Here is a 20,397-nt window from a genome sequence, read left to right as displayed (position 1 = left end):
CCCTTGTTCGATATCTGGGTTCAATGACTTGCAAACAAGTTGGGTGTTGTTTGGCGTGATATAGCTGCACAGTACGTGTGTAAGGGCTCCTTTATTACGTATCCCCTTGTTTCAAGCATGGTCAACGTGACATATACCTGGATCGTTAGGTGACATGATAATGTTTGGTCGTTTCACTCTTCAGAAAGACGTGTTCGATGACTTTAGTTTTTGATTGGCCCTTCATAATTTGTTCTCCTCAAACCAATCACTCTATTCCTGTGTATAATACCTTCATATTGAATGTCGTAGTGGTGGATAGTCCTTCGGGATCACTGGCCTTGATTGTCAGAGAAACAAGAGTTGTCTCCTCATAGTTGAACTCTGTGCCAACCACCAGAGTACTGTCCCCTTGGATACTGAAATCCCCGGTTGGATCAATGATCTCAAATTTGACCTGTAGAACACAGTAACAGCCACATGTAAAGAAATACAAAATCTGCATCCTCCAGTAAAAGTGTATCTGTTGAATATATCAAAGGTAGATTCAAAAGGTATTATGTGCAGATGCAAAGATGAAAGCAGTCTCTCATCACGTAATATTTAGTACAATTAATGTCGGTTTAAATATATACCATGAATACAAGTACTGTTTCCTGTAAACGCGCTTCTACCCATATCTAAACACAAAAACATATATTGGATCCAATATATGTAAAGACGTGTGGAAAATATATAACTTTATTCCATTTTGAATCACTGCAAGGTAAGATGGTTTCACTTTCGCATAATGCATAGAAAGCAAACAGAAGTGCCTTTATCTACAAACTGCAGAATTCTCTTTTATGTACATTTTGTAATGGTACACATGAAACTTTGAAACAATCTTTATTTGACTTTATAGATATAAAAAGCTCGTGACATCATTGGTTGGAATGGATCAAACATAAAACTGAAATCAACATTTAAAACCAAATATAACACACATATTTGGTTACACAGAAAAAAGAAACGATGCAATAAGCTTGACTCTTTATGTAACAAACAGTATACAGATTAAATGCCGCACATAAATGGCCTAAACGAAATTTTACAAGACTTCTATGACATCAGTAAGCAGTTTCTCGAGTCAGATTGTAGATATGAAAAAAATCATGCTCTGGACTTCATGCCACGAGCTTTTTTCACAATTTTTGGTATACTCTGCCATATTAAAATATGTTCCAGAAAACAGAAAATGTCTAGATCTGTTAAGTACGCTATGTTGAAAATGTATCTTGTACATGTTGTGATGCCTACAAAATGGATGTAAAGTGATTAAAAAAGCAACTAAATATAAAAAAACAACAACATAAGACGCCAGAATCAGAGATTAACCAGCCTCCTTCATATTCAAAAGGCAAAATATCTTAATTGCACTGGTGTTGACACGAGATTTCACAAAAGGGTAAGTATACCCTGCCCTACCTGTAGCACCCAACACTCGCAATATTGGCAGAAAAGGTTTTGGTCTCTCAAGCAAGTTTCTCAAAAACCTGTAGGTCTATCAGTCATACGGGACGGTGGGGTAGCCTAGTGGTTAAAGCGCTCGTCACGCCTAAGATCCCGGTTCGATTCCCCACATGGGTGCATTGTGTGAGACCCATTTCTGGTGTTCCCTGTAGTGATATTGCCTGCATAAAGCATAAACGCGCCGTAAAACCATACTCGCTCAGTATCACTCACACTGTTACCTTTTCACCATCTGGATCAGTGGCCGCGATTTCAGCCACCACTTTCCCCTTTTCTTCATTTTCAGGAATCACCATCTTTGACAGGGTGATGTTGTATGGAGCATCGTTGACGTTTGTAACGTTGACGGTGAAGCTTGAGCTGACCTTAAGGAAACTCCCATCTGCCCCTTCATCTTGACATATTACCTGGGGACAAATAGGAGATCCACTGCACCCTCACTCAGCGTCTAAACTGACGGAACTATTTTCATATCAACAACTCATGGATGATACAGCTATATTTGAGATAAAGCGGCTTCTGAAAATGGGATTCAGTGGCTGCTCATAAAAAAAGTGTTGTAATCATATACTGGGCAAGAGAAGTTAGGGATACAGTCTTTTTGTGACTGATACATTATCAGCCTGGCAATGAGTAGATAAATCATTATTCATAATTTCAAAATATACATATATCCCTAAATATTTTGTCCAGTATATTACATTATAAGAAGTACAACGCAGGTCATTGTGCAAATCGCATATTCATCAACACTATATTTAACACGGGAATTAACTGGAATATTTCACTCACAGACGCACAGATGCACGCACGAACTCTGTTCTCGACAAAGCGTATGCTTCAGTAGAGCAGATCAAATCAGTATTTTGTAGAAACATAAATTATTATTATTGCTATTATAATTACCTGCAGTACATAGTTTCTGACACCTTCATAATCCAGCTGATCCCTGAATACGACCAGCTTCAGGTCATCCTCAACCTGTTCAAAAATAGTTGAATTATAATCCAAAAAACATTACATCTAGTGTATTTTAAATTCTTCATTTCATGTTTTCATTTTCACTGAGGTGATTCTTTTAACGCAAAATTTTAATTGATATTGAAAGGTGTATTTATTGTGGTTTAATTTACGTGATAACACCTTTTGAATGTTTCAGTGACACCATATGCGTGCAAGCATCAATAAAATCAATTAAATGGTAAATGAATTTGTTCCTGTCACGATATGGTGAAAAATTGCCAACTTAAATATTAACTCACACACTCTCCTTCTGATATATTTAGGGCATTTAAAGGTGGAATGCATAAGAAAAGCAATATTCATGTATGTCAACTTCTTCATTGTGAATAACATGACGTTTCGAAACGTATGCTTGCTCCTTCATCAGGGAAATGGCAGGCAGTATCAAGGGGCAGTATCAATGTTGTGTTATATATATACATACACGAGGCACTTCAAGGAAAACATGTTTAACAACGTTGAGGAATGAAAATGATGACGTGTCACCGCTGCAAAACGTGACACTCACAATACCGAACTTGACATCCAAAAGTCCTACTTTTCTTACTAACAGTATGACACTTATATAATTATTTGGTCTCTTTGTAGTATACCTTGAATGGTACATCTTGTATGTTAACCACTTCACACTTATGTTTCTGACCGTGGTCCTGGTCGGTCACATTGAAGACGCCAACTACACTGCCCACTGGACTCTGCTCGGGAATCTGTCACGAAATATATATGTCTGCAAACAGTGTGTAAAGTGACTGAAACAACCTGTCAATGTGTACTCTGTCCAATTCACTCGGTCATTGTGCACATTGGTTATACAGTTTGTGAACCACAGTACTTGAACCTTGCAAACCAAATACATGTGCAAACAGCACATATATTGTGTAAGCTCCGAACATTAGTCGCATGTTCTATTTTCAGATAATTCCAACTTTGGCTGAATGAGTGAGTTCAGTTATACGCCGCCTTTAGCAATATGCCAGCAACATCATGGCTGGAGACACCAGAAATGGGCTTCACACATTGTGATCATGTGGGGAATCGAAACTCTTCAACTGAGGGGAAACCCGGTATACCGATACCGATAGTCTGTTGCATTATACTATTGCGATAACGATAGTCTATTGCAACAAGCAGTGGCGATACTATTGCAGTAGTCTTTTTCTCTTTGCATTGAAGTCATTTCACATATGAAGGCATAGTTTAAGTGAGATTAAAAGAAGTTGAAGTAGTTTCAGTCACTTTTAATATCTGCCAAGAAGGTAAACAGTTAAAACATAAACATATTTGTCAACTGAAGACAATTACTAAAATATCGAGAATTTCACAAACAATCGATGCATCGATAGTAGCTTTCTTCTTTTCTCCCATCGATTAATTGCTATCGGAGACTCATCATCTGCTATCGGAGACTCATCACCAAGGTAAGTCGACATGTCCTTACAGCCGTTGAATTCACTTGCAAAAGGACACACCAAATGGTTCATATTCCATGTCATACAGAGAAGTGGGACTAAGGTAACAATCTTGAGTCAAATTTGTCGCAAACGTTTGCTTGGTTTATAAACCATTCTGATCTGTACCAACCTGTCAATATGTCTGAACAGACGCCGAAATGACATTTCTACAAGTAATGACATTTCTACACTTGCCTCATTGTTATTTAACTGGACAGCCGACGGAGCATCGTTGCGGTCCTTCAGCAACACCCGGACTGTGCCCGTGTAGGACAGCGGAGGTGAGCCGGAGTCCACGGTCTCCACCAACAGGGAGAAGATGGAGGAGGTCTCGTAGTCCAGGAACTCACTGGCCAGCCCAACAACTAGTGTACGCTCTTTAATGTCAAACAGGCTGGATAACCGAGGCTCCCTCGCACTTGACTCAACACTTGATGAAATACAAAATATGGAGTCTAACTCTATATGTTCATATTAGAAGATGAATGTTTCATTCAATGCGCTATGTTACTCAATCACATACATTTCGGTGGTAGAGTCACGTGCTTCACTTAGAATAGAAGAGTTATTTATTTCTACATGTTACATTGGTTATAAATGTCTGCAAATTCTCTAACTAAAAGAATTTTCTCACAGTTTGTGGTTGTATCTGGCTATACGGTGGCGGTTTGTAAACAACTGACTTTGAACCAGACAATCCAGTGATCAACAGGGGGAACGTGGATCTAAGCAGTTGGGATACGATGGCATGTGTTAATCAACTCAGCGAGTTTGACCCGCCGATCCTGTTAGTAGGGTAAATAGGGTAAGTAGAGTACATCAATTCTACCAATATGAAAATAGATAACACCATAATAAATATACAGTCTGTTTTGACCCAAATAACTCCATACATATTTATCAACTCGAAGCGCCATGGTCATGAGTGCATTCGACTTCCTCATTCTCAGCTTCCTGATTAAAAACTTCTTGTGGACACAACCATCACAGTTGTTGTAAATATTTACCATTAAATCCCGGTTACACTAAATATAATAAATCCATCCAGGAGATGATGGTCTGACACTCCACGTGAAAACATACAATCAGTCAGCCCCATTCAGCGGGAAACTTACCCCCTAGCAACCCCTTTCAGAGTGTAAATGTATGTCTGGTTTTTCTCCTGGTCCACAGTGTTGAGGTCCCCGATAGGTGTTCCTGGGGGTGAGTTCTCTGGCACCGAGTCACTGTATATTCCCACGTGGGTCGGTGCCTCATTCGCGTCCTTTACCGTTATCTGATGAAGGAATCGTGTGGCATCACACAGTGTTAGATGGTAAGGAATGTGATAAATATAGCAAATATAACATCATATGATATAGTCATGTGAGTTGGCACAATGTCTTTTGGTTTGTCGTTTAAGGGCGCATTATTCCAGACAATCCAGTGATCAACAGTGTGTGCGTCCACCTACGCAAATAGGATACGATGACATGTGTCAACCAAGTCACCGAGTCTGGTCACTCGTTCCCCTTCTTATAACAAGTATGGGTTGTAGAGGAAGATCAATTCTAACCTGGATCTTCACGGGTCCGGTAATAAATAGAGACTGTATAAGATCATATGATATAGTCATTTGACCCAGTAAAACGCTTTCGTAGGGAGTAAGTGACTGAGCGAGCGAGGGGGTTCAGCGACTTTCTTGATAGTATCACGACAAGTTAGGTCAAGAGTTGGGGAAATGCTGAAGTCGTGGTTGTGCTCGTCGTTGATGTTTACTACCATCACGAGCAGGATGTTGTGCTGGCAAACATTAAAACACAATTAGGGCAAACCGGATTCGAACTCAGGACTTTCTTGATAGTATCACGACAAGTTAGGTCAAGAGTTGGGGAAATGCTGAAGTCGTGGCTGTGCTCGTCGTTGATGTTTACTACCATCACGAGCAGGATGTTGTGCTGGCAAACATTAAAACACAATTAGGGCAAACCGGATTCGAACTCAGGATTATAAGTTTTGGTACTAAGGGACATATTTTAACACAGGGAATAGCTATCTTTGGTAGCATGTTCAGAGGAAGAATATTCGATTTTCATGTACATTTAAGGCTTAAAGCACAGAATCTGAATAAATACGTCATGGACCAGGTCTAATGTTTACACTGACATCATCCTTAACCGTACATGCATAAGAGACACTCGTATTTACCGTGAATGTTTCTTTGGTCACAACATCTTGACCTTTCCCATCCTTTCCTGTGACCTGGACAGCAATTTTGACCTCTTCGGTTGCTTCGTAATTGAGGGGAGAATTTAAGACCAAAGAATCTCCGTCAATACTCCACGGGTACCCGCTTCCTTTCACTGTAGATACGTCAGTGTAGACGAATGTCTGCAGGTAAAAGATCGCAAACACGTATTGAAGGAATGGTCACTTAAGTATGGATAACCATGAATATTTATTTATGTTTTAAGATATCTATAGATTGCACAATAGATGTATTTGAGAACGCAAGTACTTTGTAGCAATACCAAGGCCAGGATAGGTAGGCGCCCTATCGCTCCGCTTTATCATAGAAGCTTCGCTATATCAACGAACAATGACGAATTGAAAAAGATATGTATTTTCAATACGGACGTCTAGCAACATTTGTTAATAGAAATGGACGACGAAATTGGCGGCGTGGTCAAGGTCACGGTTCTACAACGGTCGTAACCTTCCGAGCTATCGTAACTAAAGAGTTTATCACAGAATTAGGAATGACGTACGCATAGCGCTAAGAACGGTTTGTGGATTGTGTAAAGTTGTTGGTTAGAGTGATGCCAGCAATGTCAAGCACTCAGATTTCTCGGGTAATTAACGACCGCTGACATATGTTGTGACAGAAGAGATGTGCCTCTTTATTTCTTTTAAAATTGCCCCTATTTTCTGCCAAACCCAATCAACATTTTCAGGCATATGTAAAATGATATATTTCTTGACACACCGTCAGAGCAGTAAGTGGCAGTATGAGAAACAAATCAAACCAGGACCTAATCGTAAACATTACATCCTTATATTAGTCAGATTCTGATCCAGAGTCTCTTCTGATCTCAATGTGATGAACCTACCCCTGATATGGGTTTCTGGTTTAAAGCGTTCACCACGCTGAGTTTTCCAATGTTCACAGGGGCTATATTTTCTTCCACCTCCATTGTGCCATCAAGGCGGATGGATTTAGGGACGTCTGCAGTTTCGACGACCTTGACCTTGACGTCAGCAGTTACAGACTGCGGTGGGACGCCGCTGTCGGTGCATGTAACTGACAACTGCACGGTCCTCTCTTCCGCAGGTAGTGTCGACTTCACCTGTCGAGAATGGGGGACTATAGTGCTGCTGGAAATTATGTCTAAAGTGTTCATTAAGAGTAAAAAATATTTACTCTGGAAACCATTACCCTTGAAACATTAGACTGAACTCTGAAAGTCATAATTATTCTCTGAAGTCTGATGTATACATCTGAAATATACTTCGAAAGTTTTAAATATGAGTCGGAAATATAATTTGAAATACTCTCTAAAAGCCATTCTGATCAACGTGACAATTTTGAAATAGGCAATAACAATCTGAAATAATAAAATTATTTCAGAAATCGAATAATTCGAATGTGAGTTTATTCGTTCTTTAAGTATGAATAAACCATTAAAGAATGCGTTCAACCCAGATTGTTCAATCATATTATAAATCAGAGCATAAACTGATAGCAGTGTACAGTAAACATATAGGATATAAGATGTTGACAGATAGTTGGATGATTCCCTGCCTGATTTTGTTTGATATACTGAATAGCGCACGATGGCCTTCAGCTTCACAAAGGAAATGTGTGAGTGAGTTTAGTTTTACGCCACACTCAGCACCATTCAAGCCATATGGCGCCGGTCTGGAAATAATCGCGTCTGGGCCACACAATTCAGTGATCAACAACATGAGCATGCTCATCAACAACATGAGCATCGATCTGCGCAATTGGGAATCGATGACATGTGTCAACCAAGTCAGCGAGCCTGACCACCCGATCCTGTTAGTCGCCTCTTACGACAAGCATAGTCACCTTTTGTGGCAAGCATGGGTTACTGAAGGCCTATTCTACCCCGGGACCTTCACGGGTCTCACAAATGAAAGTGATCGTAAGTCGCTAAGGTAATCTTAGTGCAATGCTAAAGAATCGGAGTTAAGGTTAACCTCAGAACAGGTTTGCTTCATGAAAAGATCCCCTGAATGTTTTTGTTACTTCTCATAATCTTACTTTTAAAGAATTGTCTGCAGTATTAATACTGAACATGTTCTGCGAAGCATCGGCAGCACAATGGAATGTCTGTTTCTTCCCCACTTCACCCTCGTTGTCAGGGTCGACCACCTCCACAAACCCTACAACACTGTCTATAGGTGCAGCCATGGATATCTGAGGGAATAAACTCATGGTTACTTGAAAAAACATATATGTATTGTTTTATGCCGTTATAGCAATATTTAAACAGGAGTGACACGGGAAATGAATCCAAGTGAACTTTTCGTCAGCAAAGCTACTACCTTCGTTGTCCTAGTAGACAAATATCGGAACACTGCCAAGTTTTGTTATGTTACGAACTGAAGGAGTTTAAAGAACGTATGTAAAACGTATTCAAGTGGACCACAAAACAGTTGGAACCTGGTCAAGATCGTCGCCGTGGCTGCCTGTCATTTTAAGGGAAGTCATGGTGATAATATCGAAATGGTCTAATAAAGTATGGCAACAGGTTCTGTAACAACTTAAATGATACAAGTATTTTTGCAACAACATACGTCATAACTTCCACATGTTCTCAAGCGAAGTCCACTCCAGCAACATCTACACCGATTTCAGTGTTACACACATCGTATGGCGTTAACGTCAATAGTTTGTCGTTTCTACCATCGATTAATTGTCATTACGGAGATTTAACAATTGCAAGCCAGCCATAGTTCGATCCGTCACTACAGCCTACATAGTTTTGCGTTCACATGTGTCTACTGGACCGTACCTCAGTGTGGGAGAGAGAAATGTTGGTTGGCTTCTCGTTGACGTCTATGACAGTAAAGGTGAAGGTCTTGGTGAAGGACATTGGGGGGTCACCAGAGTCGACGCTCTTGATCTTCACCTTGTACTCGGATTTCTTCTCAAAGTTTAGAGCCGCGGACGCCACTAGCACCTCCTCTGCTGACACCTTGAATATCTCCCAGTAATCAAGGACCTGAAAGACAGCTGGTGGGAATGCAGTCATGAACGCTGAACATGTGTAATGTAAAATCCAACTGAAAGGAGATGCATAAGTATACAATTTTTGCTTTTCTAAGCAATGGGCCTAGATTTTCGAAGCTCTCTTATCGCTAAGATAGTCGTAAGTTAATGTTAGTGTATGGCACTTACGACAATCATTGCGCTAAGAGAGCTTCGAAAATCTGGGCTCTGGTCATTCTGATGGTTGTTGGGACAGTGGGGCAACCTATTGTTTGAAGCGTTCGTTTGTCACGCCGAAGGCCCGGGTTCGATCCATCTTATGGGTACAGTATGAAGTCATTTTTTTTGTCCCCCACGTGGTATTGCTGGAAAACTGCTAAAAGCCTCGTAAGAAATTCACTCTCGCAGTGGTGGTGTTTGAGACGTTTTCGATGAATGTGTGTCCTGAACATAACGACCCTCCCTAAACGCGATATTTTTGGGTGACCTTCCTATCTCCTTGTAAGTATATTACATGAATCTACCTGCAGAGACAAAAATGAAAAGGACTGGATATTGTATTGCAGAAAGTTAATTGTTTCGTAACTACCCCTAAATATGTGCATCATTTTTTCACCCTTCTTAAAAAAAAGTAAAATGTTTTATTGACTCTCCCATATTAACCCTGAACTGAATATGGTCGGTCTGGTGGCCTAGTCCCAGGTTCGATTCCCAACATGGGTACAATTTGTGAAGTCCATTTCAGGCGTCCCCTGACTCAAGTGATATTGCTAAGACAGGCACTCACTGAGCTGAATAGTTGGCAATCCCTTACCTGATATATGTGTGTGTCCTTCCTATCTTCATCCTTCGATTGCAAACTCCCGATACGGAAGTTAGGTACATTCTCTGGGATAGACATGATGTTCCCGTCTATGAATATGTCCTAGAAGAAACAGCATACAATATATAAATACACATAAATATTGTTCGTGTTTCGTTTTTAAGTTAGTGTGCATCAATAAGCTGTTAAAGAAGGCGTTCAAAACAAATTGTCCAATCGAATTGTAAATCAGAACATAAACTGAAAGTTGTCTGCAGCAAATACAAAGGAAACATGATGTTGACAGATTATTTGAAGCCTCCCTGTTCGATTTATATATATATATATACGCCTGAAATGCGTATATTATATATATATATATATATATATGCTGAACAGCAAAACAAACGCAACTCTGTCTTTTGGCAAAGTTTATAAATATACAGACACGAACTCTTATTTTGATGAGATATCATTTTAACGAAACATGCGTTTCTTTTACTGATCAGTATATATTCATTTCAAACGTTGAAACATTTATGTCGACATAAACTCCGATATTAGCAACCTACCGTTGGGGGGTCGTTAGTATCCACCACGGGGATGTTCCATCTGTCAGTGATTGTGAGACCTCCTTTGTCAGTAGCGGTAGCTTCGACAGGGATAGTGGCACCGTCGTTAGTGATCTGCTCGAAGTCTATTGCTTTGGCAAGCAGGAGGCCGATGGAACACTGAGTCACGTTGATGCCTTCGTTAAGCTTCTACAAGAAGGGAAAATATTTAATGCCTGAGGGGTAACTGTGATCATATCATTAAAATCGTTTATTTGCAATCTCAGAATATATAAGACTTCGTTATGAACTGTCCAAACTAGAAAACATGATTGGTAGAGTTTAAATATTTAAAAGTCACGTAGAGTAACCTTTGATTTTTGGCGGCCATATTGGACGCCATCTTGGAATTTTCGGAAAGTGGGTCCAAAAGATCGGACACCCCCCAACAATATGTTTTATCATAATATTCCCCTGCACTTTCCATGCTTCAGTGCGGCATGTAATGATCAACCCCAAAATTCGACCAATTCCACAGCACTGTTTGGAGGAACTACCGTTAACGCTGTCTTTACCAGGCTGCAGGTGGGCCCGCTAGCGTCCACTTTAAACACATCGTCCTTCACCGCATCCAGCGTTACGGTGATTCGCTCTACGTTATCCTCATCTGTAACGACGATCGCTCCAACCACCTCCCCGACTCGCATACTCTCCGACACGTTCAGTCTGTCCGCACCGCTCACTGACCGGATCTCCAGGCTGGACGGTTTGTCGTTCACATTTGTAACATCAATGGTGAAGGTACGGGATATCTGCAAGGGCCAGATTAATGCTATGCAACGTTGTCATTGGATACGATATCTGTGTTTGTTTGGAAACACTTGCGCAGTGTTTGTGTTTTGGAAGGCACTCTCGTAACACTTTTTAAATATCAACTGTGCTTTTAGGAAAAGATAGTAATAAAGAATCACGTTTGTGTCAGTTAATACGCATGTTACGATCCTCGAGCGAGAGACCGTTTTGTGCATGTGGATCCAAGAGCGGGTTATACTGCGCACAAAACTTGGAAATGCCTTTCGGATCGGGGGATGTTTGCAGTCCTGAAACTTTGTTAAATGACCATTGAAACTCGGGGGGAAATGAAACGTGCGCTCCCCTCTTTCTCAAAAAGCTGTATCCGCCTCTGCTTATATTTTTTCAATGTAAGTTCTGGGTTTTGAGACATCGATGTGCATGAAAAACAAAAAGTTTTCCTTGCCCTTTGAGTATAGAAGGTATCTGTAAGAATACTCGAATAACGTAGGTTTTTAACGTTTTAGCGGTCTCACATCAAGGACTGCGGGCGGGATTTGCTATAGTTCTCGAACAACGTGGATGTTCATTATCCTTACCCCATTCTTCAAAGACAGATCTACACGTCGTCTGTCAAGTTCCACTTCACAATAACAATCTTGCTGCGCTCGGAATAACGAAGAAAAAAACCTGCATATGGGAAATCTTATTTTTGCCTGATACTCTACAGGGGCGTTCTATGGGGACAGCATAACACACTTATCCCCGTGCTAATCTCTATATAGTCACGTTACATATCCATATCGAGCCCCGATCATGCATTTTGCACCATCGTTTAACTCACCGACAGACCAGGCTTGCCATCATCGGTCACAGTGGCGTTGATCGTGATACTCGGCTGTGCCTCATAGTTGAGAAGACCGTTGACCAGAACTTGTTTCTCTCGGATGGTCAAAAGGTCACTCTGACCTATGCTATACGATAATGTCTGACCAACGTCATCGTCATCAGCACTCAACGTCCCGACTACTGTTCCAACCGAACCATCTTCAGGTATGGTGCTAGCTATATGAAACAAATTAATTACTTAAATTCGAGTTCAGAGAACCCGCAAGTTTTCTCTCCCTAGTCAGTAAGGGGCATTGTTGGTCCAGGTGACACCCCGCGTTCTAGGGATCTACGATTCTAAGGTTGATTACCAGATTCCGCCTACAGCGTTCTACCAGGTTTGTCAGCACTCTAATGATTTTCGTCTCTAAATGGTAAGACCCATGAAGATCCGCGTTAGAATTGATCTTCAGTGACCCATGCTTAAGCTTGTTGTAAGAGGCGACTAACGGCATCGGGTGGTCAGGCTTACATGGTTGACACATGTTATCAGTTCCCAATTGCGGAGATCGAAGTTCATGTAGTTGATCACTGGATTGTCTGGGTCAAACCATATTATTTACAGACCTCCACCAAAAGCTGAAACGGCGTGAAACTATACTCATTCACTCACTCGCTCACTCACTTACTCCAGTGTCCTTAAGCATGTATAGAAACATATTTAGATCTGACACCTAACCCTTTCAACCTGAATGATCATATTTCAGTTTTCAAATCAATACTTCACTTTCAAGACATTATTAATGTTCCTCGCAGTATTCAATTCAGCACTTACCTGAAAACTTGAGATTGGTTGGTGGGTCATTTGCGTCAGTTATGTCAATGACGAATTCGGTGTCCAAGGTTAAAGGAGGCAATCCACTGTCTGTTACCCGAACCTTTGCTATTGTGGACCGTTTGGTCTCGTAGTCAAAGTCAGATTTAGCAACCTGAAATTAAAGTGGTAAATTGTTGCACCATATGGTAAATGTGTAGTCATCTGACTTCAGCACTCTATGAATAAGCTGTTTCTGCAAATTCGAGAAGAATGGTAATAAGATTCACATGAATAAGGAAGCCGTGTTCCTAACATTCTGAGCAGAGGCTCACTGACGACAGGACTGAGGCTGTGTTGATTGACACAACGTTTGAAAAAGATCAACGGATATCAGTGTCAAGAATCCATAGCCTAGATTTTCAAAGCTGTCGTTACGATAGTCGTAAGTGCCATACATTAACATTAACCTACGACGATCTTAGCGCTAAGAGTGCTTCGAAAATCTAGGCCCTGGTGTTTATCTTGACCCTTGTCTCACCATGGAGCAACAGGAAAACCGTCTCTGAAGAGAAGGTTACTTCCATCGCCACTCTATTAGTAACACTCGTCGTCTTATAATCACAGATGATGCTAAAGTTCTCACTCCGTCACTTGCTCTCTCGGGGACTGACTATTGCAATAGCCTACTGATTGCAGTCAGTACTGACCTCCTGTTCAGACTTCAGAAATTGGATGGCGCACAAGAAATCTTTATTATTACTGATATTAATATTCACCATACATAACAAATTCGTCAAATCATCCTAACTAGAGAGCATCATACCGGACAAAACCTTACCAGAAGCCGAGACCCATCTATCTTGAATCTGCCGTGGTCGTCTTCGATGATGGTGTAGTTGAATGTCTGCGACGTCGTCTTGGTATTGTCCGGGTCATCAGTAGATAACAACCCGACCACTGTGTTAATGGCACTGTCCTCCGATACCTGGTATAATTAGGGAATGGTCAGCTAGCTGGGTTAAACTACATAAGTAACTGGTCAAAATGTGAGTAGGAGCGTTTGCTTTGATGTCGCTTTGATGTCATGGGGCCCTCTAGTATCACGGTAGTTAAATGATATCGCCATAGAGATTATGAACACCGACTGGCATTTAGCATTTGATATACGTTTTCAGTTCACTGATGTTTAATCTTCATTTCTGTCACAGAGTCGCAGGTCGTTCAATATCATGGCAGCAATCCCATTTGTCTCGTTTGACCCGGGAATTGAAGCAAAACGGTATTATCGCGGTATTGCTTTTTTTCTTACTATGACACAAGGGACAAGCGAATGACACTGTGAAACGTTTACTAAGAGAAGTAAGGAATCTAAACCGTTATATTATAAAAATTACTTTGGAATTTTAATTCACATTTAATCAAAACTTCTGAAACTTCCAGTCAGTTGTCACAGTATTACTCTTGATTAAGTAACTTGTTTCAAAATGTTCCAGAACTTTAATATTGATATGATATTGATTAGATATGACATTCCAGTGAAATAAATGACTTTTCCCAAAGCATTGAAATTTATATTACTTATTTAACAGCCGATGTGGGACGTGGTGTTTCTGCTTTCCTACGATGACAGAGTGAGTGAGTTCAGTTTTACGTCGCACTCAGTAATATTCCAGCTATATGGCGGGCGGTAATAGAGAACTCACGACAATACAGAATTCCAGTACAATACAGATGTATCACAGCCGGTCAGCTTCACGTGAGAGGACGTGGAATCAACTAGCGGCATAACCCTTCCTGAATTGCATCTAATGTTGGTTTTTAAACCACAATCGCAGAATTTCAGCGTGATCTTCTCCCACAGAACTATAAAGCGGCTAATGTTAGCCGATGTCCAAACTGGGCGTAATGACTTTAAAGGTGTTAAGCCAATGACGGTCGTTACTTATTCTTGTTAGAACTGTGACCCTGACCTTCACTTACATGAGGGTTAATCCTCGGAAATTAATGGCAAGGTTACAACCCCGTCAACCTACGCTGATCGTAAGAGGCGATATGTTCTGAATGTTGTTTCCGATGCGAACTTGGACAAACTGGAAACTATTACTCTTATCTCATGGCCTGCCTTTAATCTACGTACTTGATTCTTTGACAAGGACAAACTAGTGGGAGCCTCGTTTACGTCAGTGACCTTGACCGTGACCCGCTTCTCCGAGGACATCGGCGGTTGACCATCATCAGTGACACCCAACGTCAACACAAACTCAGAGGTTTTCTCGAAATCCAGACGTGCAGAAGTCGTCAACTAGATGTGAATGCTCAAACATTTATGTCATGTAGACACCAAAACAGACATGCTATTATTATACATCAGAATCAGTGTGTAATTCTCACGATGGAACTTTCAATGATTCAATGACTCGTAAAGATTCCATAACCCGTGAAGAACCGGGCTAGCGATGATCTTCAGTAACCCATGTTTGTCGCAAGAGGCGAATAACGGTATCGGGTACTCAGGCTCGCTGACGTGTTTATTAAATGTCATCGGATCTATGATCATTGCGTAGATCTATGATCATGGTCCAGTCACGAATATTGACAGACCGCCTCCAAACAGCTGGATTATTGCTAAGTGAGGCGTCAAAAACAAACAAATGTATGTGACATGACCACATTCGTATGGATTTCTAATTCATGTAAGGTTTTAAAGTGTCTGGGGCGGTGGGGAAGCTTAGTGGTGTCAGCATTTGCTCGGTCCGCTGAAGAACCAGGTTCGATTCCCGACATAGATACAACGTATCCAGTCCATTTCTGGTGTCTCCCGCCGTGATATAGCTTGAATATTGCTAAGGCCGGCGTAAAACCTTACTCACTCACTTTAAAAAGTGCGGTTTGCAATTCTGACATCCTTACTTGAATAACAATAATCTGCCTGGCTATTCTCAAAACGTTCGTACCCTACGAACTTCTTAAGCCTATGTTTAACACATTGGCTACGATCAAAGTTAACAAGTCTTAGGGCTACGAACGTGTCGAGAATAAGGGCCCAGGATCTTGGCAACTCTTGACACGATACCTTGAGTTGGTTGCCGACAAAGAAGAAAAACTGGGGTCCGTTCAGGACAGCAAATGAGTGTGTCTGGTGGACGTCAGGATCTACTGCAGTGACGTTGCCAACTACCTTGTCCACCGTATTCTCTGCGACTGTCAGGATCCCATCAAGCTGTCCGTCTATCAGCAGATCCTGGTAGTGATGATATACTATAAGTATGGGTATTTATAATAGGCATCTTTGACAGGTATACAGATTTTTGTACATCTGTAGAGTTAATTTAATTATTCCAGAGAGTCCATCCATTGACTCTTGAGCTTTCATATTAAAGATATGTAAAGCTGGAGCATATACTGGTTCATATACTGGTTCATATATTGGTTCATTAAAGACAAGACATCAAATTATTAGCTTGATGTGTGTTTGAGTTTGTGTTGACGGGAAGCTATTCTAACAGCGATTCGTTGTAAGGAAAATAAATGTGAATTCGACTAAAAACGTTGATAATTCAAGTGTATAAGACGTGTTACAAATTCACTGAAACGTTTAGTCAGCTAAGACAATTTCTTGTTTACATGCTGACTGTAACATGTATACAAATGTATAAATTACGTAAACAGGAAATCATTTAGTCTTGAAGTATCTGAATTACTGACAGCCACTCCGCGAAACATGAAGGATGGCTTTAAATGGAAATCTATACGTTTGTATGTTACAAGACAAGTTGTGGAATATCATTAACGAAATTCTGTTTAGTTCCCTGTACCTTGGGAGGATCGTTTTTGTCCATAACGGTGAAAATAAACTGCTGACTCAGCCTCTTTCCATCACCATCAGTTACCGTGATGTTACTGACGAACGAAGACTCAGTCTCGAAATCAAACAGTCTTTCTGTTCTCACGTTGCCAACGCATCGTGTTCCCTAATGAAAGATAAAATAAGGCCACATTCAATGTCAGATCCATTTAAAGGCTTAACATTCATAAACTAAATAAAAACACAGTTGTGGCGAGATTTATGTAAATACTTCGAGCTATCCGAGCTTCGACACAACCGCGAAAGATCACGATATTTGTAATACCAAGCGTCAGAGCTTTCACTTCGAGACTACTGTAGTTTAATATATAGAAGGTCGACACAGCGGAGTTCAGCTTAAGCAAAAAAGTTTAAGAGTTGTGTTATTTGTTTTATATACAACCCGTCAAAAGTTTAGACTTACTAGAATACACTTATTTCAGTCAATTGTAACAGTTCTAAACTAGATGTTGCAAACTATTCCATACGGAACTGATGTATTGAAAAACATATTCCTAACGTTGAAATGATTATTGTCATGATTTCAATAAATGATGAAAATTGGCAAATTATTCACATAAGATTACACCAAAACGCAGTTCCACTTCCCACAGCACGATATTTGCAGAAGCTTTGCAGCAATGTGATGCATGATCCAGGTGATCTGTTCAAGGTTTGCTGTTATTTGCCCCAAGTTAGTGAAGATCTTTCGATGTAATCATGTAACGCATAGTGAATGCTTTAAGGGAGTCTTTTGATGGGTAGTGTATTTGTACAGACCTAAAGTCCGTGGTGTAAAGTACTATGGTACTTTTCTCTCTGTAGATATTCATATTTAAGTTCTAATGTCTTTTATGGTGCAGTCTGCAAAATGTACATCCGATTTAACATTGTTCAGTCATTAGGAAATAAAAAATATTAGGTCTTTACTTTTGTCAGAGTTAAACATCCCATTTCTTCTATAGAAATCATGTCACTTGACGACACAGCAGTTATGTGCTCGTCTTTGTCGGGGTCAAGGACAAAGAGTTGACCAATCACTGTCTCTTCCGGCTCGTTCTCTCCAACGATTGGTTTATCCACGGGGAACGTCGTGTAAGGACCACCTTTTATAGGCTCAACTGACATTTGTGTTGGCGCTTCATTGACGTTTATAACAGACAAAACGAACTCTTTCTTGGTCTGAAAACGAAGAAATTGTAACGATTTCGTTTACAAAATACATGGCTGCATGCATGAAATATGGGGCATTATTTGTACTGAAAGAAAATCATTCTTGAAGTCATCAGCAATCACTAAGGAAAAGCTTCCATTTTGTTTTGAAGAAATCATTATCCAAAATGTCACACATGTAGGTAATGTGGTTAACGGGATACTAGTCATCACAACACACTGGGGTATATTTCTAAAATAATTACAGAAAATGAAAAACTACCTGACTGTCATTTGGTTTACAAAGAGACTATATGCAATGGTACCGTCGCATATACTTCCAGTGGACGAGTTGGATACGAGCAATGGTTGTAGTAAGAAAGCAAGAAGAAATCTGACTACATCGCGTTTGAATCTTTACTTTCTCTCATACAATTCAAATAAAATTTCAATCAACTCATTGTGAGAACCAAAGGAAACAAGTTTGATCGTCAGAGACCATATAGTTTTAAAAGTGGTATCTCGAATACTTAGCCGAACATGGAAATCCAGAGAACGGAGTGAGAGTTCTAGTCATAAGATCAGAGTTCTAGCAACAACAATTGACATGACAAGTAAGCATATCAGTCCATCCCCATGTTAAAATGACGGTGAGACTTAAAGCTGAAGACCCGGGTTGATTCAACGTGTGCTGTATGAAGGCATTCTGATATTCCATTCATTCGAAACCCTTCAAAGGAAACAATATTTATATAATTCATCAAATCAACAGTACCTCAGCTGGAGGTTTGCCGTTGTCATTGACCTTCACAATGAGGGTATACGAAGATTTCTCCTCAAAATCTACCGACTTGTTGAGTACGAGTTTGACACCGTCAACGCTGACAAGGGCAGCGGCGTCACCACCAGCTATAGAGAAGTCCAGAAACTGGTCTCGATCCTGGTCCACTGCGGACAACGTTCCGATCACACTTCCGACGTCCATGACTTCCGGGATGTTGACATTGTCCAGCAGGAGGTCCACAGGAGGGTCATTGAGGTCCAGAACAGATAGGGTCAGCTTGAAGGTGTTGGTCAGTTTGGGCTCTCCATCGTCTGTCACATCAACGGCGATGTTGTGTGAAGCCTGCGACTCAAAGTCAAACAAACAGAACGCACCGCCCTTCGCCTGACACATCACTCCACCGTCAGCAATCTGTAATGAAACCAGCATTAGAACATTCTAATGATAGAGCAGCCTGAAAAGACAAATTGTTAAGCAGTATCAAATACTGATGACACCAGGTGTTCGAGAAAAGGTGAGCGTATCCTGCTCCACCGGTGGCAACTGTCGTTAACCCACGTACAGGCTTGTCAATAGGAGATTACAAGATCACCTGTTGTAAAGTTTAAAAGAGGGAATCGCATCTCATACCACTTTTAACACTGATGCATTTGGAAACGTCATTTACATGTCATTAAACTTCACTTTGACTAAGATGGCTGCAACCTTGATTCAGACCAAGAGTCATATGACGCACTTTGATTTTTTTAAAACAAGAGCATACCCTAAACTACTGTAAATGTTGTAAGGGTCACACGGTTGAACAAATGATCCCCGGCCGCGATATACCAACAGACGTTAAAATATTTTACATGTTGGTTCCTGGCGCTCGGCAGTAATGGCTGCCAGAAGGACTGGTCGGCCCGGGGCCAGTTTAATGTGCCCAGTGGGATATTCATGCTTAAATACGACATACGGTATCTCAGTGAGCTAGCACTATAAAACCAGCTTACTTCTAGTCTAGTACAAGCAGCCGTCATGTGAGCAAAATACTACGAACAACCAAATTTCACCTCACCTCACCTATTATTAAATTAATGTAAAAGACATCTAATAGTGGTTTAAAACTATTGATGTATTTGGAAATGTATTTTCAGACTTAAATGCGTTTCAGCGTTAAATGGGTGTCCGTTTGATCGTATTCAACACTGACGGATCCGGTCAGGCCATAGAAGCTATCCCAAGATGGACCAAAAGTGTCAAGTCAACTGACGTCTTAATCTATCCAGACACAACTGTGTTTACCTTCAGCGTGTCTCCTTGCAATGTGAACCTTCCCCCGTCGTCGTCCAGTAAAGTGTAGGTGAAGTGCTGGACAGTCCGCCCACCAGCGTTGTCAGGGTCGCTGACCGTCAGCTGCCCCACCACAGTGCCCGCCTTGACCATCTCCTCAACCTACACACACCACAGTAATGTGTCTCAGGCGGTTACTACAGCGTTAGAAAACTTTCAAAATTTCCCACTAGACCACAGGACCAGTGACTGGACAATAATTAGTGGTCCTGTCACTGATCCAAAATAACATTCTTAGATTTACTTACGTATCAAAACTATTGTGTTCATTTGAACTTTTAGCATCTTTTTAAATTTATTATTGACTTTTTACAG

The 20,397-nt window shown here is 40.7% G+C and overlaps 1 protein-coding gene across 1 annotated transcript in view; it reads right to left on the bottom strand.

Moving 5' to 3' along the window:
- The window catches only part of LOC137295235 (protocadherin Fat 4-like), a 65,888-nt gene that overhangs the window by 8,887 nt on the left and 36,604 nt on the right, over nucleotides 1–20,397 (bottom strand). The window contains exons 31-52 of the mRNA XM_067826552.1: nucleotides 20,035–20,184; nucleotides 18,742–19,161; nucleotides 17,745–17,996; nucleotides 16,786–16,941; nucleotides 16,044–16,211; nucleotides 15,108–15,272; nucleotides 13,809–13,955; nucleotides 12,989–13,142; nucleotides 12,170–12,390; nucleotides 11,109–11,345; nucleotides 10,555–10,743; nucleotides 9,995–10,105; nucleotides 8,984–9,193; nucleotides 8,230–8,385; nucleotides 7,055–7,291; nucleotides 6,153–6,335; nucleotides 5,081–5,241; nucleotides 4,161–4,395; nucleotides 3,108–3,221; nucleotides 2,398–2,472; nucleotides 1,713–1,898; nucleotides 272–436 (exon numbers count right to left, since the gene is read on the bottom strand). Of these exons, the coding sequence (XP_067682653.1) occupies nucleotides 272–436; nucleotides 1,713–1,898; nucleotides 2,398–2,472; nucleotides 3,108–3,221; nucleotides 4,161–4,395; nucleotides 5,081–5,241; nucleotides 6,153–6,335; nucleotides 7,055–7,291; nucleotides 8,230–8,385; nucleotides 8,984–9,193; nucleotides 9,995–10,105; nucleotides 10,555–10,743; nucleotides 11,109–11,345; nucleotides 12,170–12,390; nucleotides 12,989–13,142; nucleotides 13,809–13,955; nucleotides 15,108–15,272; nucleotides 16,044–16,211; nucleotides 16,786–16,941; nucleotides 17,745–17,996; nucleotides 18,742–19,161; nucleotides 20,035–20,184 (4,092 nt within the window). The remainder of the gene's footprint in view (nucleotides 1–271; nucleotides 437–1,712; nucleotides 1,899–2,397; nucleotides 2,473–3,107; nucleotides 3,222–4,160; nucleotides 4,396–5,080; nucleotides 5,242–6,152; nucleotides 6,336–7,054; nucleotides 7,292–8,229; nucleotides 8,386–8,983; nucleotides 9,194–9,994; nucleotides 10,106–10,554; nucleotides 10,744–11,108; nucleotides 11,346–12,169; nucleotides 12,391–12,988; nucleotides 13,143–13,808; nucleotides 13,956–15,107; nucleotides 15,273–16,043; nucleotides 16,212–16,785; nucleotides 16,942–17,744; nucleotides 17,997–18,741; nucleotides 19,162–20,034; nucleotides 20,185–20,397) is intronic.

The sequence above is a fragment of the Haliotis asinina genome, chromosome 8 (genome assembly GCF_037392515.1).
Source record: "Haliotis asinina isolate JCU_RB_2024 chromosome 8, JCU_Hal_asi_v2, whole genome shotgun sequence".
NCBI lineage: Eukaryota > Metazoa > Mollusca > Gastropoda > Lepetellida > Haliotidae > Haliotis > Haliotis asinina.
This window is presented reverse-complemented; position numbering and strand designations above follow the sequence as displayed.